We start from the raw sequence: 21,122 nt of genomic DNA, 5'->3' as shown, positions 1-21,122 counted from the left end.
CAATAGCACCCGGTACCCTGAGGCGCCGTGCCGCTGAGCAAACAGCAATCAGCCGGCACTACGCTACGCGCATCAAGGCATCGGTGCCGTCCTCGCACAATTATTGTTTTTCCCATATGCGTGACAGTGTCTGCCTGTGTTATGTGTGTCTTAGCCCCCCCACTTGGCATACAATTATTGTTTTCAAGTGAATATATGTGTTTGCGCACACGCCTGCGAGCAAGCCTCGGTCTTTTGTTAACTTTGGCTTCAATATGGGCTTGTGTGCTGTACCGATGCAAAGCAGCTAAACAGAACAATAACTGTGTAAGGTTGGCTGATATGTGCGGGGACAGGCCTCACTGTAATTAAACTGTGGTCTTCTTTTCACAAGGTTGTCTGATCACCTCGACTGACTGGCAAGGCCACAAAACCGGCATTTAATTGAGTCATTGTTGAGAACTGACAAACATAATTAGTGCTGTCACTTTTGAATATTTTTAGAATCGATCAATTTATCGATTATTCAATCAATTAATCAACATATGATTCAGTTTATTTTGCATTAAAGTGTATTACAAAAGCATTTTTTTTAAATTAACCAGTGATTGGTGTTGATTTCATACTTTGCATAATAATAATAATACTAATTATAATAATAATAATAATAAAAAAAAAAGAGAAAAAAAAAAAGGTGACTGATGTTGTACTATGTTACCGGTTCGGTCATTGTTTTCCAAAGTAAACATAAATGTATGCAAATGATTGATTACACTTCTTTTATGAAGGACTACAGAAATCAGTGAACAATTACTGTTCAATTAAAATATTGCTCCAAAATAATAATCGATTAATAAAAGAGTTGTCGATTACTTTGATAATTGATTACAGTGTTCCCTCGTTTATCGCAGGTGTTCCGTTCCAAAAACTACCAGCGATATTGGAAAACTGCGTTATTTTTTTAATTCCCGTTTAAATATTTTTTCGTTTATTATGTTTTGTTTATTTTGTTATAAATGATTTTTCATTCATCATATATGTTCTTTTTTCATTTTTATTTACTTACTACAGCATACAGCACAGTAATTTTTTTTTCATTTATTATGTTTTTTTTTGTTTTGGTATGATTTTTAGTTTATTATGAATGCTTTTTCATTCATCATTTATGTTTTGTTTTTCATTTTAAAGAGTATTTAGTACAGTATTTATTTTCTAAAACTGGAATGCCAGGCCATGGAGCGACAGACACTGTTGGAAAGGTCTCGTCGAGACGAATCCCTGTATGTCCCCGGACGGACGTAGGGTTCGAGAGATACGACCGCGCAAAACCAAAAATAATAATAATAATAATAAAGCACGTTGCAAAAAAAAGCATGCTGTAATAAAGCTGCTAAAAGCTCTGCAGATAATCATATAAAAAAAGAAAAAAACATTCTGCATCTGTAAAGACATGACCAAAACTGCTAACTATGTTATATGAATATAATGTAAATCACCTCTTTCTCTTCCTCCTGCTCTTTTCTCATCTGTTCCAAGCGAACTTGCTCAGCCTCTTCTCGCTCTTGAGCTTCCCTCTGAAAAGGAAAACAAAACATTTTATACACACAAAAATGTCATTTTTCGAACATCCCTGTGGGGCAATTAAGTTCATTTCATGTAGCAATGTTGAGAAAAATGAGTGGAACTAATGTTATGGTACAAATGGGTCAATATTTATTGTAGCATTCCCGCACCTGTGCACGCTATTGTCATGATTTCAATACCTTCTTTCGGTCAGCCTCCAGTGAGAGACGGTAGGCCTCGTCCTGTTCCCTCTTCACCATCTCTCTTGCTTCACGCTCGTCCTACGTGGACGACACACAAGGCAAAACATCTGAGTGGCGGTAGTGGGTGTGGAACCAGAAAGAACCGAGGCAAAAGAAAGTGTGGTTACGTACAAATAGTAGGTATGAAAGAGTAGCAACAGAGGGGAATTCATTGTGACCAGACTGTCATTTATCAGACTGAGCCGCTTTTATGTTTCCTCATCTTTTCTCTTTTATTCCCTCGGCTTCTCTTCCTGTTTGTACAGAGGGAAGGGGGACAGGCGGCCTTTTTCTATGTACCTGCTGCGGCGGCAGAGTGGTTTTAGAAAGACCGGGACTAAATACGAGAGTCTATTGTGTTAACAGTGCCCAGCTCTTTTCTGAGGGCCCATGCTGTGTGCCTGCCCGGATATGGCAAAGGAAGCTTATTGTGATGATGGGAGGGGGCCGCTGTGAAGCTAAGCAGCGGGCAAGCAAAAGGACAGTTTGTATTGTTGCTTTGAGTCAGCGCAAGCAAAAGATACATTTTCCGCTCTCGGCTCACATAATGGACGAACAGTGAAAGGAAACTGTAAAAGAGTGGTAGAAGGGCAAGCATCAAACGACGACCGCGCCAATGCGCTGGACATGACTCATGCAAACAAAGCGCACAGCTGTTCACTGTATGGATTTTTGTTGTGCAGATATTCGTGCAAGTTACACGTTGGAAACACCAGACCAGACACATCTTTCTGCTCAAAAAGATTTCAAACTACATTGGAGTCCACTAATTAGTCCTATGGGTACAATAGGGCAGAATTGTACCTTGTGGGACACAGATGAACTCCTTCTGTACTGTAGTTGTTGGCAGCGTCAGAACATCATCTGTTTTAATGTAAGGATGTCCTCCATCATTATCTCTAATTACTATAGCATTATTACAGCTGACATTAGGGCTGTCACTATCCGAATATTTTTAGAAACGACTAACCTATTGATTATTCCTTCGATTAATAGAATAATCGGATCAAATTTTATTTTGCATCAAAGTGTATTATCACAAAACTATTCACTGCTTATTTAAAAAAATATATTGTTGAATTAATATTATTGTTGTCTTAATATTAATTTGTTTTTTACATTTTCTTATTTTGTATCCAAAAAAAATAAATGATCGTCCTACTGCACAGTGCACATGCTGCAGTCCAAGTTTTTGCCAACATAAATAAATAAATATATATTACAATAAATATAGATTATAAATTCTGTTTGGTATGAAAGGAACCTACATAATTATAGTGTTTCTATTCTTTTTTTTAATTGGTCCTAATATTTTTAAATGTTTAAACATTTTCCTGTTTTGTACCAAAAAATAAATGTTTCAGTAATTGTGATTTCAATTATTGCCAAAACAATTGTGATTATTTTTTTCCCCATAATTGAGCATTTCAGCATAAATAGCCCATCCTAACCTGATCTCAGCACCATCAAAACACCTTTGTCATAAACTAGGACAGAGACTGAGGATCCAGCAGCCCACTCACGTTCAACATTGGTGACCTCTTAACTCACATTTGCTCTTCTGGATGACTGGACAACAATTCAACACAAATATTACAGATGGTTTTCCCAGACGAGTGGAGGAATGGACAACGACGGAGGAGGCCACAAGACCTACAACGAATAGTCTGTTGATGAGTAGCTAGATACTAAGATAAAAACGCAGACAACCACTGGAATGACTTTGGAGACAGTCAGAACTGCTTAAGACACAAAGTGGCTATCCAGCTGCTCCATTGTTAGACACTGTCTACATGGAATGTCTGAGTTGAGTGGACGTCTGTGTTTGTGGTGTGTCAGGGGTCTACAATGAAGTAAGAAAATATTGGAAAAAATATATATTGCAAATAACCCCAAAAATGACCAATACCAAGACCAATGGGATAAAGTGAGTACTATATTAGAATTCGAACAATGTCAAGGCTGACTTCACCCACTCGACCCTGGAGATGAGAATAGGTCCTGTCAGGAAGAGGATTGACTCAATTCCTGTGGTTATTGGGCCTAATTGATAAGCACACAGCTGCATTAGGCTTTCAAAACCATTCAAAATCCACGCTGTCTTCATGGGACATTTGTACAAGCTATTTCCTTCAGGCGGCCTGCACCTGGGCTATTATCCAACGCAAGTACCTCCTCTTAAATGTAGATTTATGCTTGTTTCTTTACTGTTCGATGGCGCTCACACCCGTTGACGTGTTGAATAATATTAAGTGGGCATAAGAAGTCCTTAATGGAACAGGTTTGTTCAATAATAAATAAGAGATATGTAATATTAACATAGAAAATTATGTGGATGTATTAAGCAATACATGGGAAAATTGTTAACAGTAAAATGTCACCGGATAATAAATGGAAAATTATTACGGTAGTCCCAATAAAGGGACAAATAAACAATTTATTAAGCTATTTGGTCATGTGTTGAATAAAAAGAGCAGAAATTATGTTTTTTCTTTCCTTTTTTGATTTGTACATATGAGAAAGCTGACTGCTGATATTTTGAATACACCTGTATAAGTAAAATGCCATTCATAGACATACAAGCACACATATAATAAATTGAGTGCACTTATTTAGCACTTTATCTACACCATATGGTGTCCAAAGCTCTTTATTTACCAAGTCTCAGTTTTAGTTGTCTGTTTTAACTCCAGTTAAACATTTCAAATACACAAGTACAGGTCTCAAAAGAAGACTTTAAAAATCTTCTGTATGAATACCAGTCTATATAGACACATTTACATGAATTACTTTACCTTGTATTGATCAAGTGAGGTGTGACTAAAGTGGCAAACACAGCTGTCACTCAGTAAGTCATTCATGATGAACAACCACAGTCACTCCTTACCTGCGGTTCCCATAACTGACATGCGACAGCTTTTAAATTAACATTGCTGCTCACTGACTAATGGTTAAACTCCTAATACAGCGTGGCACCTGTCATTTATAGATACAGTAGTTAAAATAGAAGCCAATTGGCAAGTGTGGGAACGTGTCCTTAAATGCGAACAGAACAGGAAATGAAATGAAACAATGTTTGTGTGTCATTTCAGTTAACAATGCCTTGCACTCTCCTCAAGCATGTTGCTATTAAGATATGGCACAGGTAAGGCACACGCAGCTTTCCTTCAGATGTTTCTTATTAAAATAGGTACAAAGTGCCAAACCAGAAAAGGTGGATATAATTTTGTCGATAGCACGACCCTGTAGCATAGCGAAAACTAATAGAAAGTTCATCCATACTTCCTCCCTCATTAACTTTATGAAATATTTTGTCTGTGTATGGTATGTGTAAAATTTTGCTTTAACATATAATTCAACCTTCCAACCATACCCTTTTATGGACCTGGCTGTGTACCCTGACACATGTTTAGGTATCCAAACAACTAGGGGTGTTAAAAAAAATCGATTCGGCAATATATCGCGATATTACATCGCGCAATTCTCGAATCGATTCAATAGGCGGCCGAATCGACTTTTAAACATCCATTTTTGATGGAAAAATATTCACCAAAACGTCTTAGGGTTCACACCTTAAGCATAATGTTATACTAATGGAACATTAAGCCTTAATATTTTATTTCAATGCTTCAAACATGAAACAGATTACAACCTGTATAAGACTGAAGTTTCAGGTAAATAAATAATACATTTTCATACAAATCTTACACTGTACAAGTTTACTGATTAGTATTTTCTAAATTTGAATAAAAAAAAAAAAAAACGCAACAATCGATTTATGAATGAATCCAGATTAACAAATCGGGATTAATCGGTATCGAATCGAATCGTGACCTATGAATCGTGATATGAATCGAATCGTCAGGTACTAGGCAATTCACACCGCTACAAACAACATCCAAAGAAGCCATTGTGCTTCCAGAGCAAGCGCCTTTACCTCATCTTTGATGTCCTCTTGTTGCTGTGCTGTGAAGATTTCCATTGCTCCCATTAACCTCATCATTAGCTCGTCCACTGTCGTATTACCTGAGAGTTAAAATGCAGCCACAATTGGACATGTGATGAATCGCTTAAGAAATGTTCACGCAATAGAAAGATTGGCTGTTGATAAAAACAAAAACTCGAAAGCAAAAATACACGAAGTAACAATGGAGTACGTATTGAATTTATACAAGAGTGCTACAATATTTACCTTGAATAACATTTAGAACTTCATTGGAGGTGCGTTTTCCCATGACTATAAGGAGTAAAGGGAACTGGTCTGTCTTGTATGTTCGTATAGTCTGTGTCACCACACTGCCAAAATGTCTCGTGCACATTGTGAGTAGTCTGAAAGACAAATCAACAACACATAATCATATATATGTACGGAAGCATAGAGTTGCCAATGTGGAGTAAACATTTTTGGCAGGTGAGTATGTTCAAACATACTCGCAAATATGTTCGAGCATACTTGCAAATATGTTCGAAGGTATTGAAATATGTTCGAACATACGCGCAAATATATTTGAACGTACTTGTAGGCTACATGCTACAAAGTTAGCATACCTTCCGATAATGCCATGGGGTATTATTTGCGCATGTGCGAGTGAAAACAAAACCCCATTTTTTTTAGGCATTTGGGCCACATTACCAATTCATTAGAAAATTAAGCAGACAAAAAATAGTGTTCATTCGTAAACTTTACGATTTATTATGTCTGCCGTGCATGATTTAGGTTCGTCCTCTTTCGCCCCATAATGCAACTGCGCTTGCGCAGTTGAGTTAGCATTATGGGAAGGTATGCTAACTTTGTAGCATGTAGCCTACATGTACATTCGAACATATTTGCGAGTATGTTCAAACATGCTCGCAAATACGTTCGAACATACTCGGCAGCCAAAAATGTTTAATCCACATTGGCAGCGCTACACTTCCGTATGTATGTTACATAAATATACAAATAAAAATTAATAGAGGAAAAAAAGAACTTGCATATGATTCATTCAGCATTCTGACCTCACATAATAGAGAAATGCACACAACTTGGTGGCATTAAGGACTTTAAAACCAATTCTGCTTTTTCTTATTCCATCAGAGTGACACGCTACCTCAATTGAGTGAATTAGTATGCCTCGCCAGACTCCCAGATTTGATAGGGTAAGAGAGGATTTCTTATTCCATTACAAAGAGGGAAGTTTTTAAATTAACATTTCAAGCAGTGAAAAGGGTAGCAGGCAGCCCGAGTCTACCGAGCTCCCTCTAAATGTCATAATATTAATGAATTGCTATAGACTGAATGCAAATACAGATTACTTTTCCCCCCTCCTGCCTTTTAATAAGATCTACTTTAATAAGTGGCTGGTAAAATAGAAGGAAGTAATGGAATGGAAGGAGAGACAATGGGTCAGATGAGGGTGATGAAGTTGAAGGATGCCGTCTGGGAGAGGCTGCATGCAGCTCTTGAAAACAAATCAAAGCTGAGAGCTACTTTCAAGATTGTCAAATAGTGCTACACCGCAAGCTTACAGTAGTACAAATTGCACTCATGCATTATGTAAACATGATTATAGACTAATGGATTGGTGGGAAAAGGGGAAACAGTACAAAATGTGGACTAAAGGAAGCACCTTTTTTTCTATATATAAATAGGGGATGGGATATAATTGCTGAACTCTGCGTGACCTGCATTTGGCAATGAAGAACTTGGGTACCCTAAATCCTACTGATCATTTTTGCCCTGACACTTATCCCCGTACAGACCACAGCCCAGGTAGATCACAACAATAGCCCATGGAGAAACTCTAAACTCTAATGAAAGACCAGTGAACAATGGACACTAACTTGAAGGGTAACTCAATCTAAATTCTCCCATCAAACACAAGAAAAGCTGGGTTAGTCTGCCACCTCGAAGTCAAGATACTGAAATATTCAGAAAACGCAAGAAAATGAAAACACAGTATTTCTGGAATTCTGTATAGTGTAGATGATATAGTGAATGACTGATGACAGTAAGTCGAGTTATCTCAAAGCTGACGTGAACGCTAGCTCAGTTTCCTTGACCCACAATGACATGGGGAACAAGTATGTAGCCTAGATTGCACCAGACCAGACCCTGACATTAAAAAAAGCTTCAGGGCAGAAGACACCTGCACTAAACTAATGGGAATTTAAGCCTTTGCTCTACTGATAAACATGATTGGCAGCTTCCAATGTGTCACACATCTCCGCCTTGCGCTAAACACGCAGCCAACTAAAATAGTTAATGTTTCCCTGCAATGTCATCTTGCATTTCTTGCCATCAACTTGATGACTGATGATTTGAGTAGACTGGCCATGTGCTTCACTGAGCAAGTTGATGACTCGGGCTAGTACAGTAGTCGGTAGAGAGACCTGCAGGGAACATTTCTGACAGCCACTTGTGCTGGAATTGGTATGAGAACGGGATGCTCTGACAGCTCACCGTGTCATAAGCACAGTGTTTCTGAAAGCAAACGGACATGTTTTGATTGGAAAGACAGTTTATTTTCTGTCTGTCTAGACAAGTTATGCTTTCAGGTAGAGGGATGTCAAGAGGAGAAGTCAAGCAAGAGGAAGATGTGTTGTGTTTAGGAAGCTCTCAAAAGAACAAGGCAATAAACCGCTAAAGAAATCTTGTGACTCACTGTGGTGACCCCTGACAGGACAAGCCGAAAATCAACGATAGTTAAACCACTGATGTAAAATTCTGTGAATAACACACACCCGTGTATAACACGCCACCCCGCAAATCACCTTTAAAAAGCTTTTTTTTTTTCTCTGTACTTTAGTATAATACATTCCTGATTTGCTGGTGGTGTTTATTATTAGAGTAAAATAATATGAATGACTCTTGAAATGCTTTTAAATGCAATTTGAAAATCTTGTTCTTGTACTGTACTTTCAAGAAATGTTTATGGTTGACTTCCACTTGAAGTAATGTATTTACGGCAGCACTGCAAAATACACTAATAAGAATATTATTATGTTGATCCAGTTGCAATTGTGAATATTTGTCAGGTGCCAGTACACCCAAAGGTGACAAACGGCAAAACTGGCGTCTAATTGGCGAAACTACACTTGTGTGTATACTTGAGCTTATAACAGGGTGGACAGAGAATATACAGATTGAAGCAAAACGTATTCCAGATCAGCAGGTCTGTCACACGCGCACACGCATACATACACAGCGTTAACTGTGTGATGGACGCCAATCAGCAGTCACTCCGGATCAAGCCGGGAGCGTGAGAATGCTGAGACGTCGTGTTTGTGAGAGAGAGCGAGCGTGCATTTGTGCATGCATGCGTTAGCAAGCAAAGCTGTGACTAGCTGTGTGCGATGAAAAGCTCCAGATGTTGCCTGCCTTTAATGTGCAATAAAAAGGCTCAGCTGGGGCAAAAAGCAAAGGAGGCTAAAAGAGGAGAAAGGAGAGGGGAATGAAGGAAAGAGGGCATTTCCTTAAAAGAAATAATGGAGGGATGAGGTCAGGGTGCGAGTCTTTCTTAAACGGTTGCTACCAGAGGGCAGGCTTAACTCAGGGGGTTCTCGGCAGTGGGAAAACACTTGTGTAGTGAGATATTCAAAATGAAAATTAGCAAAGAAGGAAACATGAGTAATGAGAAATTAATGCAGGTCCACCTGCATCGCCTTCTGGACCGCTTAATTGCCTTAAAAAAAAATATGAATTATGTTTTCCAGTTGAAACGGGCAGTGGCATAAAATCTTTTCTTAAGTGATATTTTAACATTCCAAAGTACGGCTGCACAATATTGGAAAAACATGCAATATACAATATAGTTGTTGAATATCGCGAAAGAAATAACTTATCAAATGAAAGAATAACTTTTGTTTTTTTCATGTGACAAATAAGCAAGCTCCATGTGTTCTTAGTTAATTAAATGCAATTACGGTACCCTAGATGATGTTCAACTACTGGATGGTGATGTGCATTTAAGTTTGTCTCTGACTGGTCAAATTCAGGTAAAAACAAAAAGAATCCATATGAAAATTATTGCATGTCTTTGTGATATGCATATTGCATGGGCCAATATCACGATAGATATTTTTGCGATATATTGCCCTATTCCAAACTGTCACACAAGTATACAGACACGAGTAAATCAGACAGCAAAAAGTACAATTTGGCACCCTTAAAAGACTGCAAGCACATTTTCATCACAGTACAGGACTGTCTCAGAAAATTAGAATATCGTGATAAAGGACTTTCTCACAATATTCAAATATTCTGAGACAGTCGTGTAATGTGGTACTTGTTGTTATGCGTTCAGTTAAAAGCTATGTATACAATCATCGATAAGGTGTTTAAAAAAAAAAAAAAAAAAAAAAAAAAAAAAAAAAATGTACACTGTATATAACTGTGCCAATATCAGCCTTATTTAAGGTATTGGTATTCGCAACGGCGACCATTACTTGTCACTGCTTTACGATCCAAAATTAGAAATTAGAAGAATATAAAATTGCCATCAAGATATGTCTTTCTTTAAAATTAGCTGTCATTGGTTTTTGGGGTTAATTTGATGCAAGTACTAGTGGTATCGGTACTTGGTATATCAGTGACTATTTAAGAGTTGAATATGTACACTGGTATTGGTCTGAAAAAAAAGTGGTATCAAACATCTGTATTTTTATTGTTGCAGATTATTGAATTTTATAGCTCATATTGTACTGTTGACATCTTACAACAGTCACACGATGAATGTTCAATCTCAAAGAACTGTTCGACTTTTCCCCAGAAAATTTAGATTGAACTCCAAATTGTGCCACTTTGGGAGTGCTTGACTTTGGAAGTTCCACTGTATTGTACAGCAGTGAAAAACATTATTAATCTTCCCTACAATAACTAATACAAATAATGTAAGATGGCAATTCTTTTTTAGCAGGGCCCAGTGAGCTTTTGGATATGATAGTCAAGAAAAAGCTCTCACACAGTCCGGCTTCTCACCAAGACAAACAATTCCCAATTTATTTAAACTCTTTAATATTAATTTTAGGTTTGTCAGCATATTGATTAAATGGCAGTTATTGAATAAATCATATTTGGAAAAGGTGGGGAGCAAAAGACCGATAAAGATGACAAGACAATCACATAGCCTTCGTGGTGACTTTGCTACCTGGCTTTGTTGGCTTCTGTAGTAACGTCCCAGGCCCATGTGATGAAGTTCTGGCTCAGGTAGGAGACAATGGAGTCAGCACACATCATTTGGGAACAGAAGACATTGCTGAGGACACTGTCGTCGTTGTGGAGGTAGATGGCAAGCAGCTTTCTCTGCAAAGGACAAAATGTGTTCATGATTCTAAATTATTTTCATATGAATTGATCGGTAGTAGAATCTGAGTGGCATAACCATAGATTGGCCAGCAGGTGAAGAGACTGCCTATCTTCTATCGGCAAAGGCAAGGCCAGCACTGGCAAATACTACACGCAATCAAGTGGAGAGTGGTGTAAATAAAATCTCTCTCGGCGGCATCAAAGATATGGAGAAAACAAAACAGACAGATCACTCTATTTATTTTACACCAAATGCCAACAGCCTACTCAGGTTAGTAGCGGCGGGGGCAGACAATATTGACGAAGCTCCAAATCCAAAGATATTGACACCATGCTATAAGCCCAGCATTCTCCCTGCTGACTATCTAATTAAAAAACAAACACACCCAACAAGCATAAAAGGTTCCAAAGGACAATGTTGGAAATAATGCTCTCGAAATTACATGTCACTTCTCTTGCAATGAACAGAACAAATAGAAAAACTCCTGGTTCGGGTTTTTTTTTTGTGACGGGGAGAGTCAGAAGGTCTCTTTCTCAGGAGTAGTAATCTAGGCTACGTACAACAAAAAGAAAAAAAAAATCTACACAGGGTGTTAAATGTGAGGGAGAGTGAAAGACCAAGTTGTGCTATACTGTGGCCTCTGTAGAATAGGAATGGGAGAGCACTGCTGTGTTTGCTCAACGATTAGAGCTTTAGAATAATCTCCAGGGCTCCTAGAGAGAAGGAGCCGGGGACTCATTCATCGGCCCGATTCAACGGTCTGAAAAGATTAAACACTCATGCTGAGAAGACAAGCAAATTCAGTCTTGAGTGAGGAATGAGTGAGAGGGGAGGGTGGACTTTTACAACATGAAGGGAAAAAAACAACAAACAAAAAAAACAACCCGATACATGCTCAAACGCTGTCATCCCAACACATGCACAAAACTAAAGTCTGTTGCACCCACCAGCGAAGTACTCACATTTGCACACATGCATGCTCAATTAGAGTAAGTGCAAAGAGTAATCAACGTGGTCATTTGGGCCAACTGAACTCCTTCATCTTGGTTAAACTGTCCGTAGCCCTCTGTTCTCCCGCCGCTTTCAAGTTGGATCTTTTGTATTGCCTGTCTTAGCAGGGAGGAGCAAATCCCTGTTCAGCTAAATTACTAGGTCCAACCTGAGTTAGACAGTGACCCTTTCTTCACACCTGCTCACCTAAACCTGAGCTTGCTTTGTGTGTCTGCGTGTGCGTGTAATCCACAGGTTCAACATAAGGAATTGATGTTCCACTTTCTCTCCATAGTAAATGATGCAATTGGTGCATTTGGTGCAATGTCCATCATTTGTTTTCAAGAAAATGGATTGTGAAATACCTACCGATACATATGAAAGTATCTATCCATACAATCCATGTTATATTATAATTGAATACATGGTATATAATATTCTGAGCAGGGAGGAGAAAATACCTCTTCCGCCAAAATACTATGTCCTTCCTGAGCTCAAATCAAATATTCTAATCTATCTACAATACTTTAGATTCCTGTTATGTTTAAAGTGCATCCAAGTTATATATTTGCTAAAATGCTTCACACTCATATGAACTTTAAGTCTGGGGCAAAAGCGAAAACGAGAACTTTCATTGCGAATGGATAATCACATGCTTACTTGCAACACACTTACATCCAAGCAGACAGATATGTTATTCTAAGATAATGCAGCGTTGCACTATTGCGCTTTCCCCACCCCTTAGTAGTGCAACGCTATTTTTTGTAACCGGATAGGGAACAATTCCCAATAAAAAGAGAGGACGCAAGAGAATTGCCAGAGCATCTTTGACAGCTTGTACCTGGCAACTCTGCTCTCCTCGCTGCGAGTAAAAATGAATAAGTCTTGTCTTATCATCCTTGTGTTGTCACTCTTATACGTTTTGGTGTGTAAACCTAACAATTCCCTACATTACATTTAGTACCTTTCCGTTATTTTTATTTTTATTTTTTCCTAACGGAGTTGCTGTATAAAAGAACAAACTAAAGGTCAGTACAACCAAATTTAAAAGGTAACGACTACCAAATGATGTCAACATCATTAGGTGAACTACAAACAAGAATGACTGAACCAAATACAAAAATGTAAAAAAAAAAAAACATTATGGCAAAGACAACAATTTTAGAAAGCATAATTAGACTCTATATGTCACACCAGATGCTGACACTGACTGGATTTATTTTTTTTTTTTTTTTTAAGACACTGATGTAGTATTTTACGGGATCTCTGTGACAAAGCCATTTATTGAGAGACTTCTATTTGTGTGTGATTCAATAGCGGTCTTAAAAAATAAACTATATATTGCTTTTAAAAAACATATTGCCTAATGTGACTTTATGACCTCAAAAGTGAAAATTACAACAGTAGGAAAAGCTCTGACATGGTCGACATTTAGTGAAAAATAATGTGTGGTAGTGATAACAGGTGGCCATTACATATCTAACAGCACAGGCTGGATTGGATTATCCTGCTAATGCCTACTGACACTTGCCAGGCACAAAAAAATATATATAGGAACAAATCATGCTCTACCATGTGGCAAGAACAGCAGCTTTATAAAAATGTGGATGGTGTATAAATGGCAACAGATAAGAATCAGGTGTTTGGCTTGTTTTTATGGGTATGTAATAACTTTTTAACCAACTGCCTGAACATGGTGCTGTATTTTTAAAGAACACTAAGGAGGCCGGTGGAATAAAGAGGGAAAAGCATCCAGGGAGGCAGTAGTGAGAATGACCAAGAAGAGCAGATAGCGATTGTGATTGTAATACAGATGGCAGCTCAGTCTAGAAAAGTAAACACTTCAAAATGAAGAGCTCAAATGACTGATCTAATGACCTTGCAGACACTGTGGGAAAACACGAGATCAATGAGCCACACAGGAGGCTGGATGAAAACATCTTACGTCGTACGAACGGAAACATCGTCAACTTTTAATCTCTGCGATTTGACTAATCTTACTGGTTTGGATTTTTATAATTGAGATGGCTTCTTTAAAACCTCTTTGTGGCTCATGGTTAGGAGGATAAATAACAGGAAGTTATTATTCAGTGCTGTGCGATTCTTTCAGGTTCACTTATTGAATCAAGACAGAGTAGCTTGTGATTCAGAGCTCTACAACTTATGTATATATGCATTCATCAATATGCCAGATGCCATCTCGGTTGTGCTCTTTCCTCTTGACTCTGAAAGGCTATTCTAAAGCGGCTACTTGGCAGAGCTAAATCCCTGAACTCCCCACTCCTGCGAGCTATGAATTTTGATGTGTCTTTGTGTGTGGCAGACAGCACAGGAGTGGCGAGCAGAGGAGAGAGGGGTTAGAGTGATTAACCGCTGCGTTGATGTGGATTTAGCAAGGATCGTGGTTAGTGATGGGTGGCCTATCTCTCTGTTCGCTCTGACTAACCGCTGATCCCCAAGAGGGCTCGGCTCAGCTCAGCTCCGCGGCCCAAAGCATTTTCATTAAGGATGGATTGAGTGCATCTCAACAGCCATGCGCCTCCATCAAACACACATCTTCAGAAACACTTCATCAAATGTTGTGTTTTGCTTAGTGATTAGCCTCTCGCAGGCTTTGAGAGTGCCACTGATTCCTCCGTTTATAAACCCACTGTTCATTTCCAGTTCAGTTCAATATGCCCTTAATGAAGGAGATCAGGACGAAAAAAATTAATAATAATAATAATTCAAACGGAGGCAAAGACTTGGGACGGTCGGAAGGCGAAAGTGGCGATACAATCATGCGCATATGCAAGCAAAATGCCAAACAAGTTTTGTGGCCCGGAGGCTTGGATGGTTGCGACAAAACGGGACAAACAAGGAGCAGCTCAAAAAGCTTCTGTTTTCTTCCAAAATTCTTTGCATATATCCATCTTCTCCAAAGCCACTCTAACCACAGCACAGTTGGCAAGCTAAATCAAGCTTCCCCCGGACTAAAACAAAAAACAGTGAAAATGGTTTGTCCCCGTGTGGTGGTGAGTACAGTACAGAGAGGGTGAACACCAGGGAGAAGGCGGCCATATTGCACCAGCTTAGGAGAAGGGATCAGCTGAGAAGCTGATGAAACGCTAAGATTCTCCTCAGTTTTTTTCCTCTCAATCCTCCACTGTCACCATATTTACTTTTGTCCTCTCTGACTGACTCCTCCAACTCCAAGTTTCTGCCCATCTCAAGCTTGCTCGCTGTGTACCGGGTGATCTGAACTCCCCTAACATCTTGCCGTGTCCTCGCAGTCTAATGAGAGTGTAATCCACACAAGCTGTCAGTTGATACGTGCTTCCTTAAAAGGACAAAAGCCGAAAAACATGAGGGGGTGACAGAGACATCTATAAATAAACCTCTGCAGCCAGAGTGAACATTTGATGGCGTATGGTGAAATTATAATCAGCGTTGCTTCAGTGCCTTGGCCTCACAACATGATAATACATGGTGAAGATGACTAAGAGTAAATACTGTACTGTGAAACTTAGAATTAAATGAATCCCATCGTCTTTGTCAGTAACATTTTCTATGTTTGGCAAATGATGTTATGTTCTAAACTATTCCCATTAACTTTGCAAGATGGCCACAGATTGGGTGGCTTTGCTGTACTTCTGTTGTTCACAATAAAATACAGCAGTGCTTCACTTTGCCAGGGGCAAACAAAAATTTACAATATATATTTGCATCTAATATTTGATTTATGTGCATGCATTTGCATATAGACAATCATGGTCATGGTATTGTGTTAAATCTGGGTGACATTTATTTTAAAGGAGAAGTCAAACCAAAACATTTTTTGACAATAATATGCAGCCCCATTTATCTAAATATGGTATTCTGGTTAATATTGCGTGAGTGAAATATGAGTTAAGCAGCAAAATCCAGCCGTTTTTATTCATCTCAGGGGATGGGACTAAAGAGGACATCACAGTTGCTCAGGCAACGACCAATCACAGCTCACCTGTCTTCTGAAGCTGAGCTGTGATTGGTCGTCAACTGAGCCCCGAGAAGCTGTGATGTCATCTTCAGTCGACACCAAGGGGCAAAATGGCCGCTCCCTGTGATGGATAAAAATGGCTGGATTTGCTTTATAACTCTTATTCCACAAATATAATATTAATCAGAATGTCATGTTTAGACTAGTGAGGTAACATATAACATTATTGTCCGGAAATGTTTAAGGTTGACTTCCACTTTAAGAATATTTTGTAAACAATTACGTACGGTTAGGGTCGTACAATTACCACAATTACTACTACAGACTTATAAGGTGCCCGCACGGTATGGTATTTTTTTTTGTGTATGCCAGTTTATGCTATTTCGTTACGGCTAGTTTAATCATTCTATTTAATGTGAAGTCAACTAAAGGTGAGTAGCAGCGCTTATATTTTTTCAACTTAAAAGGAGGAAAGTCCGTCAGTACTGACAGAATGCCCACATTTGTTGGTCGGACCTAAAACAAAGTGACGACAAAAACGTGGGTAAAATGGATGGACCGACAATTATAGGTTGGTTCGTCTTGGAAAAAAAAATGGCGGATTGACGATGACGGAAGGGGGTGCGAGACGTCGATGAACGACTGGCCATCAAAAATATGTCAGTTGCCCACTTCTGCTCATTAGGGTCGGAGGAGAGCAGGCAGGGTACACATAATCATCCTGATTAATGTTGTGATGTAAAGCCATTACAAATGTCAAAATGTTATCTTACTTCTCTGGCTTTGCCATAGAAGGACTCTTGAGACGCTGCCTCCAAAGTCCCAATGAAGAACATCGGGTGGTTTTCTCCATACCTGCAAGAAACACGCGTCGTACTTAAATATACTGTTACAAGCTAACAGTAAATTGAGTTCATATGGCAAACATTGCTGAGCTCACCTTGAAGAAAATTCAGCAGTAAAGTGCAGTAAGGCATCACCTTCATTCTCACTATCCTCTGGCACTGTGTGGGCAAAATTAATTGCATTTGTCAGCCCCTGGATGTGCTAGCAATAGCTCCAACTGTCATTAGGAACAACGGAATTGTGCTGAAACTGTAACAATGGTCCAGTGTACATACTCATTGGCGTTTTCCGACAGCTGGAGGAGCCCATTCCGAACATCTCTGAATCATCCACACCAAACTCTGACGCGTCCTCAAAATCATCCCCCTCGCTGTCGCTAACCATGTGGACATCTGCGCACTGTGAATGTGAATTACTCATTTTAACAAATGTCAATAACAGACGCATCTCTTTACCATGTTTTTTGAGTTTGTATGTACACACAGAACAAAGGAGGAAAGAGAGTAACGCAAAGCACTGCATTGAGTGTGCCAATCTAAATACCTCTTCTGTGGGCTCCTGGGCATTGGCTGCTGAGGACCTTCGACAAACAGTGAGGTGATGGTAGGGAAAGTTGATCCCAGAGGCAGCTAGCGTTATCTAAGACAGGAAATAAAATGCCATTCAGTGACACCTTAGAGTAAACCGCATCTGGGCCACATCTGGCCTGGCTGAAGTCAAAATAATAAGCAAAATATGCACTTTAAGTTTAATGTGCACATGTGTGCGAACAACAGCAACAACCTGTGTCTTCAGTGTAACTAAACAACCCCCTCGAGTGGCTTTTCTTTAAAAAAAAAAAAAAAAATGCAGTCGGACTAACGATAATTACAACAGAGGTCCTCATCTAAGAAATGTTATTTACTGCATAGTGCATACATACTGTAGAGTTGTTTTTTGTAATGTGGATTAAATAGTGATAATGAATGCTTAGAATTTAACATTTTTATGTCTCAATTATAACGTTTACCATCTAGTAGCTTATTGAAACCTTACAATTTAATAGATCATATCTGGGTTTCCCCCAGTGCTTAAAAAGGCTGCCAGGCTGCCTTCTGTTTTTTCCTCCCTGCCAGGCTAAGTGCTATGAACCCCCAATATCACCCAAAAAGAATATTTTTACAGATTTTTGTTCTCAGTCTCAGACATTTACACAAATACGTTAAAATTAATATGCAACACAAATAAAGTTAGCATGTTGGTGCGGCCCTTGACAACCATTCCAGTTTCTCACATGGCCCCTTCATAAAACTGACTGCCCACCTCTGCCTTAGGCCATATGTAATTATTGATATAGTAAGTAATTCATTGTAAATAAAGAAGAGATGGTAACTCATTCCTTACAATAGAACTTGGTGATGATCAGTTATGTAGTGTTTTGTGAAAACTTGACAGATGGAAAAACCTAAACCTGTGTTACTAAAACGACTTTCACATTGAAATCTACAGACTAATGAGCTGCTAAATCCACAGTCAGGACTGAAAATGTCAGAATGCAGTAGGGACTCATTACAAATAGTGTCTGCAGACTTAGGCCCAAGGGACATCAACAATATGAGCTGCACAAAGCAGAGTGAAACAAAAGACACCTGCTTTTTACAAAGCGATGAGATCGGAGATTAATTGCCATCATATAACAATGTGGGACATAACAGAAAAAAAAAAATCAGAGTCAATATTTCCACAACAAGATAACATCTTAATTGCCGTCAACAAAACCCATTAAAGGCATGACTGGCAGTACTATCTTGCCATCTCTTGCACCCTGAATGACACCATTGTCCGAACGATACAACACTATATTCACTGACATGTCCTAATTGTGAAAGAGAAAGTGAATACAGAAAGCACAGATGCAGACTCCTTTTCTGGGAGAGTGAACTTCTAAAAAACAGGACTAAGTCAGGGCATGCAGCCTGGTCTGGTGAGGGGGAGAAAAGAGGTAGAGTTGCTCGTCCCCTGCAGAGGTGCTGTGATCTGTTCGGACACACAAAGAGCAGCTGGACGTGGTTGAATCGGGACACGATTACATGCAACGCCAATTGAGTCTGAAAAGGCCTGCACAGACCGCAGGGAGTTTGTGTCTCTCTCTTAAGAAGAGAGTGGTTCTTCATGCAGGTCTACACTTCTATGGCACAATAGAACACAACGACCACTCGACCGTGTCAGCTACATTAAACTTGTGGTTTGTTTTGCGGTGTACCAGACAAGATAAGAAACATATCTGATACAATTCCAACGGACACTACATCACCTTCGGATACCTACTACACAAGAGTTTGTAGTCCCAAAAAATGATCTGAAAAGTACGATGACAACAGTAGGCTGTCCTTTAAAATAAAAATTTAAAGTGGCAGGTATGTTAAACTATATAAAATGGGAATTTGATTGTAGCTAACCACACAGTCAATAAATTTGGGGAGGGGTTGACTTCCCCTTTAACAGGTTGTTTACAGTAAATAATATTGAACTACTCCTTTGGGTCACTTTTTATTAACGAGGCCATGCTGGGGGCGAGTAAAAACTGCCAACTTTGAAAATGGGTGTAAAAAAACAAACAAACAAACAAACAACAACCTATTTTATAACTCACATTTAAACTCTCAACAATGACTAAATGTGATTGCCACTCAAAACTGCTTTACCACCAGTAGGACAAGAAGTTGGTTCACTCGCAACATGCGGACAAAAACAAAAATTAACTCCCCATCGACTAGATTGCCGTGTAGTCTGTCAGGTGTAAAAAGAGGCTGATAAAAGACGAAAGAGATTGTGTTTCTTGTCTATTACCAATTTGTCGTGAGTGTAAGCGTGACACCCCAGGAACACCAACGAAGAACACTTAACGGAATTGGCTCATATTTGCTCATGTAACTTAACTCCCCTTTGGTTAGCACTCTGGGTCGATGTTAAATAAACGTGTCATTCATATTTCTCAAAGCCTGAAGTGATGGAAAATGATTTATTATCAGTTAACGAATGTTTTAAAGCAGGAAATCTCTAGACACGAGTCTTGATTTGAGAGGTGAACTAGAAGTGGTAGTAAGAGATGTTGTAGGTGTTGAGAGGGACAAACACAAAGGGTCTTAAGGATGTGAGAAGAAGGGCCCCGCCCAATTATTCTGCCAAGTTCCCCCATCGAGTGGCAATCAAACGTGAGAATCTTAACAGCGGCTGTCGAGAGGATCTCCATAAACCCTTTACTCACACTGCTCACAATGAGGGGCTTTGGTCTGAGGGCCTCATAAGTGTATACATAAAGTTGATAATTTCCCCTGTCAAAAACAGCCTGCAGGCTTTGGGGGCTGACATGGATGCAAGGAGGGAAGGGTGAAAAAATTGGGAGTGGAGAGCCTCTCAATCCTCTTCCTTGCTTTGACCCTTTGGCTTCTCCCGATGTTGAGGGACACAAGTGCAGCTTGAAGGCTCAGTGGTAAAATGTGGAAACAAGGCTGAAGCGCCGCAGGGCATGAGAGGATGGGGTGACGAGGTTAACCCCCCCCCCTACCCACCCGACAAATTGGCCTCTCCCACATCGCCTCACAAAGGGACCTGGCTCCTCTTTTTTGGATTCTTTTAATTAACACTTGCATTGAGGGTCCAAGCATTCAGTGGCTGATACAGGAAAAGAATGTTCTCCATTTTTCCCTTCACTCCGCTGTTACCTCTCTCCATTTGCACCCTTTCCCCCTTTTCTACCTTTCGTTTTCTCTCCATTCTTTCTGTGTTTTATTTTTTTTCTTGTGTACACAGTGTTTGGGTTAGGGAGACTGGCAGTTGTGTGAGATAATGACTTAATAGCTGTGCTGAGAGTTCCACCTCATTCTGCTATTTATTTGATAGGGTAAATGAAGAACAAGGGGGGCATGATGAAATGTCATTGATGAAACTTATGAGATGAGGTTTACAAGCTCCAATCTTTTCTGTGTTGTGCCTTTAAAGGGGAAGTCAACCTTAAACATTTCTTGGCAATAATATATGTGATCTTACTAGTCTAAACAAGACATTATGATTCATACTACATTTGTGGAAAACGAGTTATGCAGCAAAAGCCATTATCCATCTCATGGAGCAGCCATTTTGACAGCTGCTGTCGACTGAAGATGACATCACAGTTGCGCCGAGCTCAGACGACGACCAATCACAGCTCACTTGTTTTCTAAAGCTGCGCTGCGATTGGTTGTTACCTGAGACCTGAGCAACTGTGATGTCATTTTC

At 39.4% G+C, this 21,122-nt stretch overlaps 1 protein-coding gene across 2 annotated transcripts in view; it reads right to left on the bottom strand.

Moving 5' to 3' along the window:
* faf1 (Fas (TNFRSF6) associated factor 1) overlaps positions 1–21,122 on the bottom strand; it is a 64,137-nt gene that overhangs the window by 11,960 nt on the left and 31,055 nt on the right. For both annotated transcript variants that reach the window (XM_077534703.1, XM_077534702.1), the window contains 9 exons: positions 17,409–17,504; positions 17,141–17,264; positions 16,960–17,023; positions 16,793–16,874; positions 10,913–11,067; positions 5,977–6,113; positions 5,722–5,810; positions 1,743–1,823; positions 1,476–1,553 (listed from right to left, as the gene is read on the bottom strand). In XM_077534703.1, coding sequence (XP_077390829.1) covers positions 1,476–1,553; positions 1,743–1,823; positions 5,722–5,810; positions 5,977–6,113; positions 10,913–11,067; positions 16,793–16,874; positions 16,960–17,023; positions 17,141–17,264; positions 17,409–17,504 — 906 coding nt within the window. The remainder of the gene's footprint in view (positions 1–1,475; positions 1,554–1,742; positions 1,824–5,721; positions 5,811–5,976; positions 6,114–10,912; positions 11,068–16,792; positions 16,875–16,959; positions 17,024–17,140; positions 17,265–17,408; positions 17,505–21,122) is intronic.

This window comes from Festucalex cinctus, chromosome 10 (assembly GCF_051991245.1).
Source record: "Festucalex cinctus isolate MCC-2025b chromosome 10, RoL_Fcin_1.0, whole genome shotgun sequence".
In the NCBI taxonomy this organism is placed as follows: Eukaryota; Metazoa; Chordata; class Actinopteri; order Syngnathiformes; family Syngnathidae; genus Festucalex; species Festucalex cinctus.
The sequence above is the reverse complement of the archived record's forward strand: the minus strand, read 5'-3'. Positions and strand labels throughout refer to the sequence as shown.